This window comes from Acartia tonsa, chromosome 6 (genome assembly GCF_053477335.1).
Source record: "Acartia tonsa isolate MP-2025a chromosome 6, ASM5347733v1, whole genome shotgun sequence".
NCBI classification, from domain to species: Eukaryota; Metazoa; Arthropoda; class Copepoda; order Calanoida; family Acartiidae; genus Acartia; species Acartia tonsa.
This window is the reverse complement of record NC_137265.1, coordinates 15,052,766-15,068,387: the sequence shown is the minus strand read 5'-3', so window position 1 is coordinate 15,068,387 and position 15,622 is coordinate 15,052,766. Positions and strand designations below refer to the sequence as shown.

Below are 15,622 nucleotides of genomic sequence, written 5' to 3'. Positions count from 1 at the left end.
TAAATGGAGTTGAACGTACTTAAAACAAATCAAAATACGTAATTTTTCAGACATTTACCTGTATAAATAAAAAAATGGTGGCAAGAAGGACACGGACAAGTGCTACAAATGGATCAAAAGCAGCTGAAAAAAAGAAAGAAGAGGTTTGTACGTTTATGTGCATTACATTTCGTTCAAAATGCAACGGAGGTGTAAACGCCCTTCGCTCTCTCAAAACCCTGTGTACACCACTGTTGGTATTTCATTTTCTTACATCGCCGTTCAACTACTTTTAATTATTTTACATCTCAATAATTAAGGGTACAAAATTTTAAAATTATGGATAATTCAACAAAGTAAAAGCTTTAACGTGCAAGAAACAATATAGATGATATGTAATTTAGAAGGATTGGTAGCAGAATGTATGTTTTTTTGGTTGTGTCAATAATTACCCCTAAGTTTTAGTATCTTTCAAAAAACCACCATTTTCCGCCGCCCAAAAAATTTTATTTCATTTCTCGCCGACTTTGATAATTTGGAATCATTTGAGACCATGTTATTTTTTCTAAAATTGATAACTTACAATTTTATTTATAGCCTGCAGTAGTTGAAATGGAGGAGGTTGAGGAGATGGAAGAGATTGAGCTGAGCAGTGACGAGGAGGTCGAAGATGATGACGATGACGTTGCTCTTATTGTGCTCAAGCGTCCTCCCATCACGGAGAGGGTCATTGAGGAGGTTGAGGTGAGATAATGTCTAAAAATTGCGCAAATTTCAGTCCTGAAAGGATTTACCTGAATTAGTGCCACATTATGTAGGCGATTGAAATTCAAAATTTAAACCCGCGACTGTGACATAACATGTTTGGCAACCGCTCGTTGTTGGGTAGGTATATGTATATTCGAGTCTTAGAACAACACTGCGTCATAAATAAATTAAAGACAATGAAAATGATACTTCTAAAACTAGATGCGTGACATAAATAGTGAGAGAGTTGGCCCTAATAAAGCAAAATTCATCACTTGCAATATTAGGACTTTCAGACATATGTCGAGGACTTCCAGACATATGTCGTGCAATCAAAGAGTTATTTGACTGTAGGTCGTTTAACTGCTAATTTTGCACTTATCATCAAGATTTACTTCAAAGATTCATCAAAAGTAATATTTTGTCCCCTTATTAAGGTTTAATAAAAGATATTTAAGATTCAATGAGTAATAAGAGATCACAAGGAACATACAAATTAACATAAGTATCCTAGCCTTTTTATATTGGGGTATATTTTAAATGTAATATTTTTTTCAGATTACAGAAGACATAGAAATCACGGGTACTGGAGCTACGGGGGCCAACTTAACTGAAAAGAAAGGATACATTAAGGTATAATCTGAAACTTTTTAGGCATCTCAATTTTTGAGTTAAATAAAAATGACTCTTGTTCAAGATCAGGGAAGGGGGGGACATTACACTGGTTCTGGTACCCATAGTTTTATATCAACGTTTTTTAATTATTTGGCTTAATATTTTAAAACTTTGATTGGTACTGAACTAGTGATGTCCAAATTTTTCAACCAATAATTCCAACTTACAGAAAGATTAATTTTGTTACATCATCATCGAGGATTTATATCAATTTTCATCCATTTTGTTTTCCCTTAAGATCCCTGGTTTGGGATAGACTGCTTAAATGTTTGAAATATGTTTGTTTATTACCTAGGAGTTCATTGAATCTGAAGGGTTAGCCATGATCCTGAGCAAAGACTATGGTCTGGTTCTCTTTCACTTGAGCAGTGTCTGGATTGGGGATGAACAGAAGGACATTATCAATACAAGGTATGTTGTTACTTTAAATGCAGACAGAATAACTCAGGGGTGGAGGTGCCATTGGGCTGTTCTGTTCACTACACTCCTCTACTCCTCAAAGATTTTAATAACGTTTACTTATTCGTTAACTTTGGGGACTTTAATTGAATTTTATTGGGTGGTTGATTAAGTTGAGTGTCCATGCGTTTCAACCACTGATTGTAATCTAGATAAGGGGTAATTTTGTGTATCATCATTGGGGATGACCGTTATTTTATTGTTCATTGTCATAGCACTTTATATCCCTGAAATAACTAAACATTTTGTCTCAGTAGATATGTTAATTTCTGGCTGATTAGTTCCAATAGTTTTTCCCTAAAAAATATTGTTTTAGGTAGTAGGTACATGAATGAATAAATTAAAAACAAAACAATTTACTCGGAATACTATTTTCCCGTTAACTTATATGCAAGTCAAAAGTATTTTTGTTTTATAATATCTGCTTTCAGCAGTTGAAAATACACGGTTTTCTGCATTTTTAAAATATGGTTTGCTTTGATTGTTATCAATATCAATCCCTTTCTTCGGTCGAAAACTTTCTTAAAGTGCCTGGGCAGGAATTTGATAATATTTGTATTATTTTAGGAAAAATTTGACACCTGGGACAACAGTTACATTCTACGATAGATCATTCAAAGGAGAAGAATATAAAGATTTATCAGACGACAAGGTATAATTTTAGTAGAAATAGCTTCAAATGTGTTCAAAGTAAAATTCCTAAACATGATTAGATAGATTTTAATATAAGAGGCATACTATGATTTAGAAATCATTATAATCAACTGATACAGTAAATTCAGGGAAGAGAGGGTGGAGAAATAAAACTTAATTACACTGGTACCTAAACTTTTTATTGATAACAATTCATTCTTAATCATTGGCTAAAAACTTTGGGTACTTTATTGAATTTTGATTGGTTGATTCCACATCCAACCAATAACTTTAATAACAGATGGGGTAATGTTGTTCATTTATTTTCTTATCTTTTATGGTACTTGATTTATTGAGATAAAACATTATACAGAAAAAAATATTTGCTTGTTATTTGATTTAACATTTTTTTAATGATTAAAAACATATCAGGAAAATACATGGTAGTATGAAATACCTAAACATCATTGAATCTTCTTTAACCATTTATTATATTATTCAGGTAATTCATCAAGCAGTAGCTGTGTGGACAGGAGACACCAGGCCTGATTCAGTTCTTAGAAAAATAACTGACGAAGAATATAAAAAGAAACTGGAAGAATTCAGGAATAACAAACAAGTCATTTTTACCATTGCTGTTAGTTTTTACATTAAACCTAAATCAAATAGTACACCGACTCAGAATTACCACTTTTGTGAAATTAAATGGGCGCGCTATTCCAACCCATTCCTTTTATGATATAATGACCATTATTTATAATATAATGACCATTGATACCATTTTGAGCATTATGTCAATTTCGATTTTCATAGATTTTTTAGTAGCGAAGCTACTCTATAATTCACTATGTCCGTCTGTCCGTCCGTCCGTCTGTCCGTAATTAATGAATTGGGGGAAACGTGATTTTCTCGGCTCCTATAAAAGATAGAGAGCTGAAATTTTTTGACAACATTCCCATCATTAAGGAGCACAATTAACTATAAAACATCAATGGCGGTCGGACTGCTTTTTAGCAGGTTTTAGGCTATTTTTTATATTTTCTAAATTTTCCCCATATCTTTGGTGTTTATGGTCCGATTTTCAAAATTTTTTAAGTTAAAGATATCAAAATTAAATTTCCCATCATTTGAAGAAAACAAAAATGACGGTCAGACTGCCTTTTTGCAGGTTTTTGGCTATTTTTATATTTTTCACTTTCCCCATATCTTTGGTGTTTATGGTCCGATTTTCGAAATTTTTTCAGTTAAAGATATCAAAATTAAATTTCCTGTTGTATGAAGAAAACAATAATGACAGTCAGACTGCCTTTTTGCAGGTTTTTGGCTATTTTTATATTTTTCACATTTTTAGCCATATCTTTGGTGTTTATGGTCCAATTTTAAAAAAATTTTCAGTTAAAGATATTAAAATTAAATTTCTAGCGTTTAAGAAAAGAAACAATGGCAGCCAAAGTACCTTTTAGCAAGTTTTTGGCTATTTTTATATGTTTGACATATTTCCCCATATCTTTTTTAAAACTTTTTTGCATTAACAGTTTCAAAATATTTTTTCCCATTGTTATGTGCATCTAGTATGTAATTTATCATACATAATAATACAAGGTTTCGTGTTTATATTCTCCAATAAATCTATTCTTGATTTTAATAAATACACGTTAAATCTACTTCTACGTATTCCCATCCACAATTTTTGTGCTTCGCTACTTATGGATGTTGTCATCCTTGTTTTCTTACAAAGTATGGCTTTATATACCTTCCTGAAGTCGTCTTGAAGAGTAGATTAAGGATCAAAAAACGAATTTTAAAAATATGGACCCTGCTAAAATGGCCAAAATTGTCAGTCTTTTGAGGATAACTTTTGCCAGGGTCAATTTTTTTTAAAATCGTTTTTTGATCCTTAATCTACGACTCAAGACGAATTCAGAAAGCCAAAGGATAAAACTATAGCCTAAATAACACTTATTATTAAGAAATAAGACTTGATTTGTTAATGACAATGTTAGATCCACCTTCATGTTGTACTTGCGGGGTGAAGTATTCCTGAGGGCAGCCTACGTCAGAATCAAGGGCGAGGTGGCCGGTTACCTCTCTGAAAAAATGGGTATCATCGAGTACAAGTAAGTTTGTACTGTTTTTAATAAGTACGTTTGATATGTAGAGGGGGAGGGGATATGTGGAGAACTCGATCGGTTCAGTGAGATCTTAACGTTATAAAAATATAGGGTAGTGCGGGGTTATTCCGGTCAATTTTTTTCTTCAACTTAAAAAAAAACATACTTCCCAAAAACTTTTACCGGTTTTTAAGAGTGCAAATGAAAGATATGGCAATAACGAAGAAGCCTGTCTTGGTCCCGTTAAGATCTCGCAACTAGAAGTCGGTCAAAAATCGGTTTTAAGGGCGGCGGTTGGCCTATACCGGAATAACCCCACCGGTGGGGCTATTTCGGTCAGTTGACTTTGGGGGGGTGGAACACCCCCTTAAAATATTTTTTTTAACATTTTAAACTATGAGTAGAAAGCTGAGGTCATTAGCTTTCTAACGGTACTAGTCGCATGCAGATCAGAAAATTTTTTGACCACATTTTGCCCATTTTAAAAAAGTCGGTAAAATCGCAAAAAAAAACATCGATTTTTTTCATGCAAACTTTTAAAAAAAAATCATACTTTTTATTATATGATTAGGTTTTTTAAAGCTTTATACATAAATTAGAGGCAATTTCTGATTCGCAGGTCTTGGAATTTCTTGAAAAAGGTGATTTTTTCCAAAAAAAAATTTTAATCTAAAAAATCCTGCCAGTTTTGACGGCAGTTTTTGATACAATTTTTCTTGTCTCAAATTGGCTAGGATTGACCTACAAGGGTGGTTAAGGTGTCTAAAGATGCAAAATTACATGCCTGACAATTAACTCGAAATGATATGGGGTCTAACTCTAATATTTCAACACATTTTATGCAACAGGAATTTTGAAAATGCAAAATTTTGAATATGTACTCTAAATCATGGAGATAGAACCCATATCCTGGGGAGTTTTTGTTAGGACATGCAAAGAGCTTTCTATAGACACCTTAAACACCTTTCTAGCTTAATCCTAGCCGATTTGACATAAAAAATCCAAACCGCGCAAAAATCGCGAACACCCTCTTGTACGAAAAAGATGCAAGGGTTTCATATGGAATTTTAAATCTTCTAGCGGTCTTTCTAATAGACATACCCCTTCTTACATGAGCCAATGCAGCTGTTAGATCTTCAGGCAAATATTTTTGGCGTTTCCTTGGGTGATATACTCTTCCCATTACTATAAAAATGTGTCTGAAAAATTTTAAATGTCTTTACAAATTGAAAAGCTTAGGCAACAAAACATGACATAATACAAGCAGTAAAATGACTAATAATGTACATCTAACAACAGGCAAGGCAATGATTAAAGCTTAGGTCATGCATTGAGGTTGTTCATGCTTCCAGATCACCTGAAAAAAAAATTAGGGTATTATAAATTTATAAATACAGTAATAAAAAAAAGTTAAAAAAGTGACCGGAATAGACCCTTTTTTTGAGACGAAAAAAAAATTAAAAAACGGTTTTAAAAAAGTTGGTCGAGTGACCGGAATTAGACCCCCCTACCGCATTAACCCCGCACTACCCTACTCTATGTAATTGCGTTATTTTTGTATAGAAGCAGCATAAAATAAAAAGTTGTACTTAATAATTTTATTGGGAATTATTAATCAATCATTGAATGTCAACACCGCCACAGGGGTGTATATTCTGCACAAGATTTATTTTTTTTCCCTGATACAAATTTTTTTATTTTTCTTTCCCCCTAGTTTTTTCTCACCAAGTAGGAGGAAAATGGAAAAATATTTAAAGAACTCTATATTTTATTTATTTTACCCCTCCTACCACACATTTTAAAAAGTTTTTTTTCACCAAGGAGGGGGGGGGGGTAGGTAAATGGAAAAAATGTTTTCAGTTTTCCTAATTTTTACATTTTTTTCCCCTCCAACCACTTATTTTTTATTCCCCCCCCCCCCCCTGAGCAGGGGATCCCATGTAGAATATACACCCCTGCACCGCCATGATTATAATTTATTATTATTTCATTTTTAGAGATGACCAAGGGAAGAAGTTAAATATATTTTTCCACTCTGATGATGTTAGAATTTACAAGAAAGAAGTCAAGGAAAATATTCAGTCTTTTACCCATTATTTACACCAGCTGTTCCGTGGTCATGAAGAAAATATTAGATAAAGGGTGAGCAAAAAAAATACGTACTTTTTTAAAATTGAAATTGCGCGGCTTGTGTTAAATGTTATGCATATCGTTAGAACCGCTATGAACTCTATTTTTTGGAAATATAAGAACGGATCCTGTGCTACGTATAGTTAGGGAGCTACGTGTTAAAATGTCCCAACTGACTTAAAACTTAACTTGCGAGTAAATTAGATTATTTGTAGCACAGGAACCGTTCTTATATTTCCAAAAAATACAGTTCATAGCGGTTCTAATGCTATGCGTAACATTTTTCTACTATTAACACAAGCCGCGCAATTTGAAATTAAAAAATGTAAGCATCTCTTTTTGCAAAATATCTTTTCTAATTTTTAATTATATTTTAAAATTTACTCGCAAGTCAAGTTTTACATCAGTTGGGACATTTTAACACGTAGCTCCTTAACTATACGTAGCAGATGAATCGTACTAATATTTCCAAAAAATAGACTTCTTAGCGGTTCTAACGATATGCATAACATTTTTCTACTATTAACACAAGCCGCGCAATTTCAATTTTTAAAAAAGTACGCATTTTTTTGCTCACCCTTTACATAGAATATCTGATAAATTACGAAACCTTTATACAAAATAAATATATTTGTCTACAGGTTTATATTATGCACTGGATCCCCTGCTAAAGGGGGAGGGCCAGGGGATATACAAAATATGTTGGAGGGGGTAATAAAAATGATTAAAATTAAGATTAGGTATTGTAAAAAAAATTTAAAATTTTGTTCCTCCTTCGGGAAAAAAAACTAGGACGAAAAAATGAAATATTTTGCAGCCGAGGGAAAAAAAGATTTTGTGCAGAATATAAAGTGACTATACTCTATACTCTATTGTGTGACCGACGGACGAAGGAAGTTGTATGCTGGATGCTCTTTGGTAAATTAAGTGTATCTTGACAAAAAAAAAACAACCACATTTTCAAATTAGTTTTACGGACTGACGAACGAACATACAAACTTACAAAGTGAATAAAAGATAAAAACATATTTGTTCCTATGAGAGGTTTAGCTGACAAAATAAGTGGTAATAAAAAAACCTTCTTTTAAATATTTAGCAAAATAAAAGACATAAATTTGGCAACTAGGAGTTCCACAAGCCCTGCAAGGCTCTGTTGCCTGTTGGTATCCCCGTGTCTGTGGACGCCCGCAGGGTTCATGTTGTTGGTGTCAAGAATATTGAATACCAGGTATAGTTTAGATTTTTTAGCGAGGCGGATTGCAATGTTTTATTTAATATTACTAGTGACTTTGCCCCTAGCCTCTATGGTGGACACCTTTACAAATGTATGAAATTAAATACAGATAATTTAGAGGTGTATTTTTTTTATTTCATTCATTTTATAAGTTAGCTATTAATGATTGAATTATTTTTAAAAAAGCTTTTTGTGAGAAATTATTTAGTTCAAAAATCTGTTAGAAATAAGTAGGACGGTCTAGACCATCTTGGTTCATAAATCTATTGACTCTACCTTTTATATCAGGCTATCGTTGTTATCGCCGGAGCTTGGCCCCTGACTCCTCACCCTACTCTGATGCCAGGAGGACAAGGCAGCATTGCACCATGCTACGAGCTTCCCAAGGCATACAATTATTAAAATCAGCCAAAAAAAAAAAAAAAAAAAAAAAGCTCCCTAGCCTTACTTCTTGGCTTCTTCAAAGGGATCTTAAAAGAAAAAGACACCGGACGATATATTGATATACATCCCCAATTCTGATGAACATATCACCTTCATTAGATTAAAATAATTGGTGGATAAGATTGGACACTACTAGTGTGGATCTATCCATTTAAAATTCAAAAAATCCAAAATTTTAAGCCATCGAATAAGATAAAAATGCTCATTAAACTTTGGGTACCAAAGCAGGGGTGTATATTCTGCACAAGATTTATTTTTTTCCCCTGCTACAAAATTTTTTATTTTTTTCCCCCTAGTTTTTTCTCACCAAGAAGGGGGGAAAATGGAAAAATATTTAAAGAACTCTATATTTTATTTATTTTATCCCTCCTACCACACATTTTTTTTTGTTTTTTTCACCAAGGAGGGGGGGAATGGAAAAAATGTTTTCAGTTTTCTTAATTTTTACATTTTTTCCCCTCCAACCACTTATTTTTTATTCCCCCCCCCCCCCCCCTCCTGAGCAGGAGACCCCTGTACCAAAGTAAGGGGGGGGGGCGTAATGACATTTATTCGTAATCCGTGAGCAAAATGGTCTTAAAATTTAGCTAGACCCTTCAAACTTGGTATATAAGCCTAGTTCTATAGGTATTACATCTAAATGGCAAAAAAATCTAAAATTTTTTATTTTAAGGTTAGGTTAGGTAAGAAAAACCCTGCGGAAATGGGGTTTTTAGGCTTTTTTTGGTCTATTTTGATGTGGAAACTTACCTTAAATTGTTTTTTCTTAGGGTTTTAACTTAAATACACTGTATCTATTCATATGGACATTATTTTAGATGATTCAGCAAGTCTTGGACCGACCCCAGGGGGCTAGGTGGGTGGCCCGCAGGGGTTAAGTGCCTTTTTCCCAATACATATGTTGTGATACATCTAATTATAGGTTTTTTAGGTCAAGGAACTCAAATTTATAGCTAAATTAAGCATTAGACTAATCTGAAGCTAGCCCCTGCGGGCTAGGTTGTTGGCCCGCAGGGGTTAAGTGCATTTTTTCCAATATATATCATGTTATATATCAAAATATAGGTTTTTTAGGCTAAGAAACTCAAATTCTAAGCGAAAATTAGCATTAGACTAACCTGTAGCTAACCCCCCCGGGCTAGATTGGTTTTCTGCAGGGCTTAAGAGCATTTACCTAACCTAACCTAGAAACTTACTTATATTTTTAAATGTTTTTTTTTATAAACTTTGTCTATTAATGATGACTTTATTTAAGATAATCAAGCAAGTCGGAACCGACCCCCAGCGGGCTAGGTTGGTGGCCCGCAGGGGTTAAGTGCATTTTTTCCAATATATATCTTGTTATATATCAAAATATAGGTTTTTTAGGTCAAGAAACTCAAATTCTAAGCGAAAATTAACATTAAACTAACCTGAAGCTAACCCCCCCCGGACTAGGTAGGATTTCTGCAGGGCTTAAGAGCATTTACCTAACCTAACCTAGAAACTTACTTATATTTTTACTTGTTTTTTTTAATAAACTTTGCCTATTAATGAGGACTTTATTTAAGATAATCCAACAAGTCGGGAACCAACCTCAGATGGCTAGGTTGGTTTTCTGCAGGGCTTAACAGTATTTACCTAATCTAACCTAGAAACTTGTTTATTTTTTTCATGTTTTTTTTTTAATAAACTGTGTCTATTAATGATGACTTTATTTAAAATGATCCAGCAAGTCGGGGACTGACTGATCTGAAGCTAGCCCCAGTGGGCTAGATCGGTGGCCTGTATGGTTTAAGTGCATTATTTTACAAAATACATCTTGTGATATATCAAAATATAGGTTTTTAAGGTCAAGAACTCAAATTCAGAGCTAAAATAAGCATTAGAATAATCTGAAGCTAACCCCAGCGGGCTAGTTGGGTTGCCCACAGGGCTTAAGTGCATTTTACCTAACCTAACTTAGAAACTTACATTCAATATTTTTTTTAGGTTTCTTTTCTCGAATAATGGGAAATGGGGTTTTTAGGCTTTTTTTGGTCTATTTTGATGTGGAAACTTACCTTAAATTGTTTTTTCTTAGGGTTTTAACTTAAATACACTGTATCTATTCAAATGGACATTATTTCAGATGATCCAGCAAGTCGAAGACCGACCCCAGTGGGCTAGGTGGGTGGCCCGTAGGGGTTAAATGCCTTTTTTAGAAAAAGTATGTGTTATCATATATCAACTTATAAGTTTTTTAGTTTAAGAAACTCAAATTTACAGCTAATAAAAGGATCAGACTAATCTGAAGCTAGCCCCAGCGGGCTAGGTGGGTTTCCTGCAAGTCTTAAGTGCATTTTACCTAACCTGACCTGGAACCTTACTTGTTTTTTTAGGGTTTTTTTTCTGGAATAAACTGTGTCTATTTATGAGAACATTATTTAAGATAATCAAGCAAGCCGGGGACCGACCCCAGCAGGCTAGGTGGGTGGCCCACAGGGGTTAAGTGCATTTTTAAAAAGTATGTGCTGTCGATACATAAAATTATAGGTTTTTTAGGTCCAGAAATTCAAATTTAGAGCTAATAATAGAATCAGACTAATCTGAAGCTAGCCCCTGCGGGCTAGGTGGGTTGCCTGCAAGGCTTAAATGCATTTTACCAAACCTAACCTAGAATCTTACTTTTTTGAAGATTTTTTAATTGAATAAACTGTTCATGAGAACATTATTTAAGATGATCTAGCAAGTCGGGGACTGACCCAGGCGGGCTAGGTTTTACTTAGATACACAGTGTTCAGTCCTAAAGCCATCATTTAAAAGATTCTTCATACAGGAGGCTGACCCAAGGAGGTCCACAACTTGCTGGATTATCTAAAATAATGTCCTCATTCATAGACACAGTACATTCAAGGAAAAAAACAAAAAATAAGTAGGTTTCTAGGTTAGGTTAGGTAAAATGCACTTAAGCCCTGCAGAAGATCTACCTAGCCCGCGGGGGTTAGCTTCAGGTAAGACTTATGCTAATTTTAGCTCTGAATTTGAGTTTCTTGACCTTAAAAACCTATATTTTGATATATAACAAGATGTATATTGGAAAATAATGCATTTAACCCCTGCGGGCCACCGACCTAGCCCGCTGGGGCTAGCTTCAGATTAGCCTTATGCTAATTCTAGTTCTAAATTTGAGTTAACTGACCTAAAAAAGTAATAATTAGATGTATCACAACATACATAATGGGAAAAATGCACCTAACCCCTGCGGGCCATCAACCTAGCCCGCTGGGGTCGGTTCCTGACTTGCTGGATTATCTTAAATAAAGTCCTCATTAATAGACAAAGTTTATTCAAGAAAAAACATGTAAAAATATAAGTAAGTTTCTAGGTTAGGTTAGGTAAATGCTCTTAAGCCCTGCAGAAAACCAACCTAGCCCAGGGGGGTTAGCTTCAGGTTAGTCTAATGTTAATTTTAGCTCAGAATTTGAGTTTCTTGACCTAAAAAACCTATATTTTGATATATAACAAGATACATATTAGAAAAAATGAACTTAACCCCTGCGGGCCACCAACCTAGCCCGATGGGGCTAGCTTTAGATTAATCTAATGCTTATATTAGCTCTGAATTTGAGTTTCTTGACCTAAAAAACCTATAATTAGATGTATCACAACATATGTATTGGGAAAAATGCACTTAACCCCTGCGGGCCACCCACCTAGCCCCCTGGGGTAGGTCCCCGACTTGCTGAATCATCTTAAATAATGTCCATATGAATAGATACAGTGTATTTAAGTTAAAACCCTAAGAAAAAACAATTTAAGGTAAGTTTCCACATCAAAATAGACCAAAAAAAGCCTAAAAACCCCATTTCCGCAGGGTTTTTCTTACCTAACCTAACCTTAAAATAAAAAATTTTGGATTTTTTTACCATTTAGATGTAATACCTATAGGACTAGGCTTATATACCAAGTTTGAAGGGTCTAGCTAAATTTTAAGACCATTTTGCTCACGGATTACGAATAAATGTCATTACGCCCCCCCCCCCTTTACAGTCCAATGTTCCCTCCCCGCATGTTTTTTTCGAAATAGTGTGGATTTAATATGTTTAATATAAGAAAAGAATGGCCAATTTTTGTATGAAAACAGGGAAATTTTACCTTCTATTACATGGAGTTGGCTCTAGAGGGAAGATTATCCAGAAAGGTTCAGGATCTCAAGGAACTATTGAACAGGTAAAAACTATCAGACAAATAAATGTCGTGCAATTAAAGGGATGGTTGTCTGGAGGGCGGATTTTGGCAAAAATTCTCAGCAACTGCAGGATTAAATAAAGTTCCTTCATGTTTCAAAAATAACAACATGGATTTTAAGGGATAAGACAATGGACGATAAACAAATAACTACAACTTTAGATGAAAATAATTGGTTGAACAGATTCGACCCTCTAGATCCGTACTTCAACCCAATCATGATTTGATAAAAGCTTCCAAAAGTTTTTAAGACAACGAATGTAAATCGTGTTCAATGTTCCCTCTGTAAAAATAGACCTTAGCTGGTAGCGCAGTGATAAATGACAGTTGTTGCACATTATACATGAACAAACACATCCATCTCTATTCTGAAACTAAACATTCACCATAGACATAAATTTAAGCCCAGAAACATATCTTATTCTGCAATATTAATTTAGACCAAAAAACAATTAAATAGATAAAGGTAAACACAAAATAAGATCAACACTTATATATTTGGCATCTTTTAACATAAATGAATAAACAAATAAATAAACTTGGCATCTGTTAATTTACTAAAAAGAAGCTCTCCTTCCCCGTGTCAACTTCTTCTAGGCCATACACAGCAATCCTGACATCTGGCTGCTTGGCAGAGGTCACTTGGCATCTAAATGTAACACATATTTATAAATGTCACACCCTCCTTCCCCCCAATAACAAGGCTTAAATCCGATAGGGCAATTCTAAATGTGTAATAACCCATGAATTATTTTGTTTAGATCCAACGGTAACATCAGCTACGACTGGAACCACGTCCAATACGCGCAGAGCAAGGAACAGATCACGGAGTGGAAACGGATGTTTGGCGGCAAGCGTAGGTTCAATCCCCAGAATAGCAATGTCGACAGGAGCGCTAAGAGAGAGGTGCTCGATGTGTTCAAGGCCAGCGAGGTATCATGTTACAAATTACTTCGTTAAATCGGATTCATGTCAGTTGTATTGAAACTGGTTAAAATTTCGACGGAATCATAAATGAAAATCACATGATTGAGCCTATGATTTCTGCATTCGTGGACATTAAATAGCTGTAGAGTAGAGTGTAAATATATTACATCAGGGTTATAATAATATCAGTTAAGCAAATGAACTAAAATACAGAAAAGATACTTGACATTTTACAACTTGATAGTAGAGAAATTTCGCTAATACAAGGTGCTTACCTAATCATTTTAAGAATCATTTCCCCCTAAAAATCACAATCTAATTGTAACAAGAAACAACATGCAAGGTTTCAAATCGATCGGACATCTTTAACATTTTCAATTATTATTCAGGCTAACGAGGAAGAAATCAAGGAGGAGACAAAATCCAAGGTCAAGAAGAAGGTGTTGGCGGTGAGTTTTAAAATGATAGGACAATTATGTTACAGAAGTTAAGCAACATTTTTTAAAGAATAATTAAGAGTACCTACCTACCTACTTTGTCATTGAAGTCCTAAGATACCGTAAGTAACTAGAAATTTTGTCATAATTAGAAAGTTATTATTGCTGTTTTAAAATACAACCGTAACTAGTGGCTCAGTTCAGAAGATAAAGGGGGAAAAAACTTGTCAGAGGTCGTTTTGTAATAGATTCACTCATTGTGATATTTTAGGGTAAAAACGGACTGAAAACGTCATCATCCGATTTCAAGACATATTTTGTCAATCGTCACTATTATTTAGGAGAGAACATGGTACACGCCGGAGGCCTGGGAGCATGGCGGCCTCCGCATCAAGGAGGAGGTCAAGGACGAAGTCATGGGCGCCGACGGAGAGCCCCTCACCAAGAAACCGAAACAGGAGCCCGTCAAATCTTAATTATTCCATTTACATGTTGTATTGTATCTGTATAGTTGCAAGGGGGAGAGATAGAGCAATGACAATTAAAATATCCTCCTCTCCCACAAAGGTAGAATGGGGATGATTAATTTTTACTCCATGGTCCTATCTCTGTACCCCTGACAGTTACACGTACCTCTTATAGTATCAAATAAAAACGCATAAGAAATAGAAATAAGGCTAAATATTTTTACAATCTTACTTCTTTACAAGTAGGTACCTAATGAATCCTATTTTTTAATTTTAGTTTTAGCATTTATATTTTTAAAAAAGGTAATACAAATTGAGTTATTCCATTATGGCTCCGAATCCGATTTAAATCCGCTGGATTAAAATTATGGCCTTTTTTTTAATTCCCCTAAATAAATACCTTTGTTGTCTTTTCTGCTGTTTTTATTTTTACGATTTTCCGTTAAGTTTTTCAGTTCTATTATTTCAGGCGAAAATAGGTAATTACATTATTTATATAAACCCCAAAAATGTCATATTTAAAGTGAGTTATTAAAAATTTAGTTTGGTTGTTTTAGGACAGTTTTCTCTTGTTGATTTTGCTAATCGACGACGACAATTACATTAAGCTGTTTAGTATCATTGACATAATTCATTATTTTTTTGTTTTTATTAATTTTGGTTTATGTTAGAAATGATAATTTAGTTATCTCTTATAGTGCCTAGCGAGTTCAGACCACCCACAACCCCGTTATTTTAAATGCAATAAAAATAGGGGGGGAGGGTGGAAGTGTTCTTTATTGTGCCCTATTTAACCTTACTTATTTTCAAGTAAAACAATAACACACGAAAAACTATCCTTTTCCAATATTTTCAATTTATTTCAAAATAAGGTTTGTTGGGTTTCTGTGCTCGACTATGCACTTTGAGGGCAACCGCCGATAATTATTTTCTTAATGATTTAACCTAACAATGTACTATTTTCTTTTCTTTAAATAGAAAGCATTTTAAAAATTATTTTTATTTTATTTTGTTCTCCAAATATGAGGTGAAAATTTGTCAATTTATCAGTTATACAATAAGTAATTTTATGAAATTTTTTTGTGACAACCAAAAATCATGATTAATAAAAATCTTATTGATTCTTATGCATTTTTTCATAATAAAGTGTTAAAAGTAACTGATATGTTG

General features: G+C 34.0%; 1 protein-coding gene across 3 annotated transcripts; it reads left to right on the top strand.

Moving 5' to 3' along the window:
* On the top strand, window positions 1-15,611 carry LOC145321952 (uncharacterized). Of its 3 annotated transcripts, XR_013880458.1 has the most exons (15): window positions 1-143; window positions 577-723; window positions 1,285-1,359; window positions 1,697-1,812; window positions 2,428-2,512; window positions 2,996-3,099; window positions 4,497-4,610; window positions 6,602-6,676; window positions 7,863-7,962; window positions 8,257-8,355; window positions 12,518-12,603; window positions 13,383-13,554; window positions 13,938-13,997; window positions 14,327-14,698; window positions 15,010-15,193. XR_013880458.1 is itself a non-coding variant. In XM_080163651.1 (14 exons), the coding sequence occupies exons 1-14, from the start codon at window positions 75-77 to the stop codon at window positions 14,459-14,461; spliced, it is 1,437 nt and encodes a 478-aa protein (XP_080019777.1). In that variant the 5' UTR covers window positions 1-74; the 3' UTR covers window positions 14,462-15,611. The 3 variants fall into 3 exon arrangements, 2 of the variants coding, with proteins under 2 accessions (XP_080019777.1, XP_080019776.1); XM_080163651.1 differs by having other exon boundaries at window positions 2,996-3,096; window positions 4,494-4,610; window positions 14,327-15,611; XM_080163650.1 differs by having other exon boundaries at window positions 14,327-15,611.
* The last annotated feature ends 11 nt before the right edge of the window (window positions 15,612-15,622 follow it).

Coding starts and splice junctions, on each gene's coding strand:
- LOC145321952 (XM_080163651.1), top strand. CDS start 75: ATGGTGGCAAGAAGGACACGGACAAGTGCTACAAATGGATCAAAAGCA. Junction 1,360..1,696: donor AAAAGAAAGGATACATTAAG/GTATAATCTGAA, acceptor TTTATTACCTAG/GAGTTCATTGAATCTGAAGG. Junction 12,604..13,382: donor CTCAAGGAACTATTGAACAG/GTAAAAACTATC, acceptor TATTTTGTTTAG/ATCCAACGGTAACATCAGCT.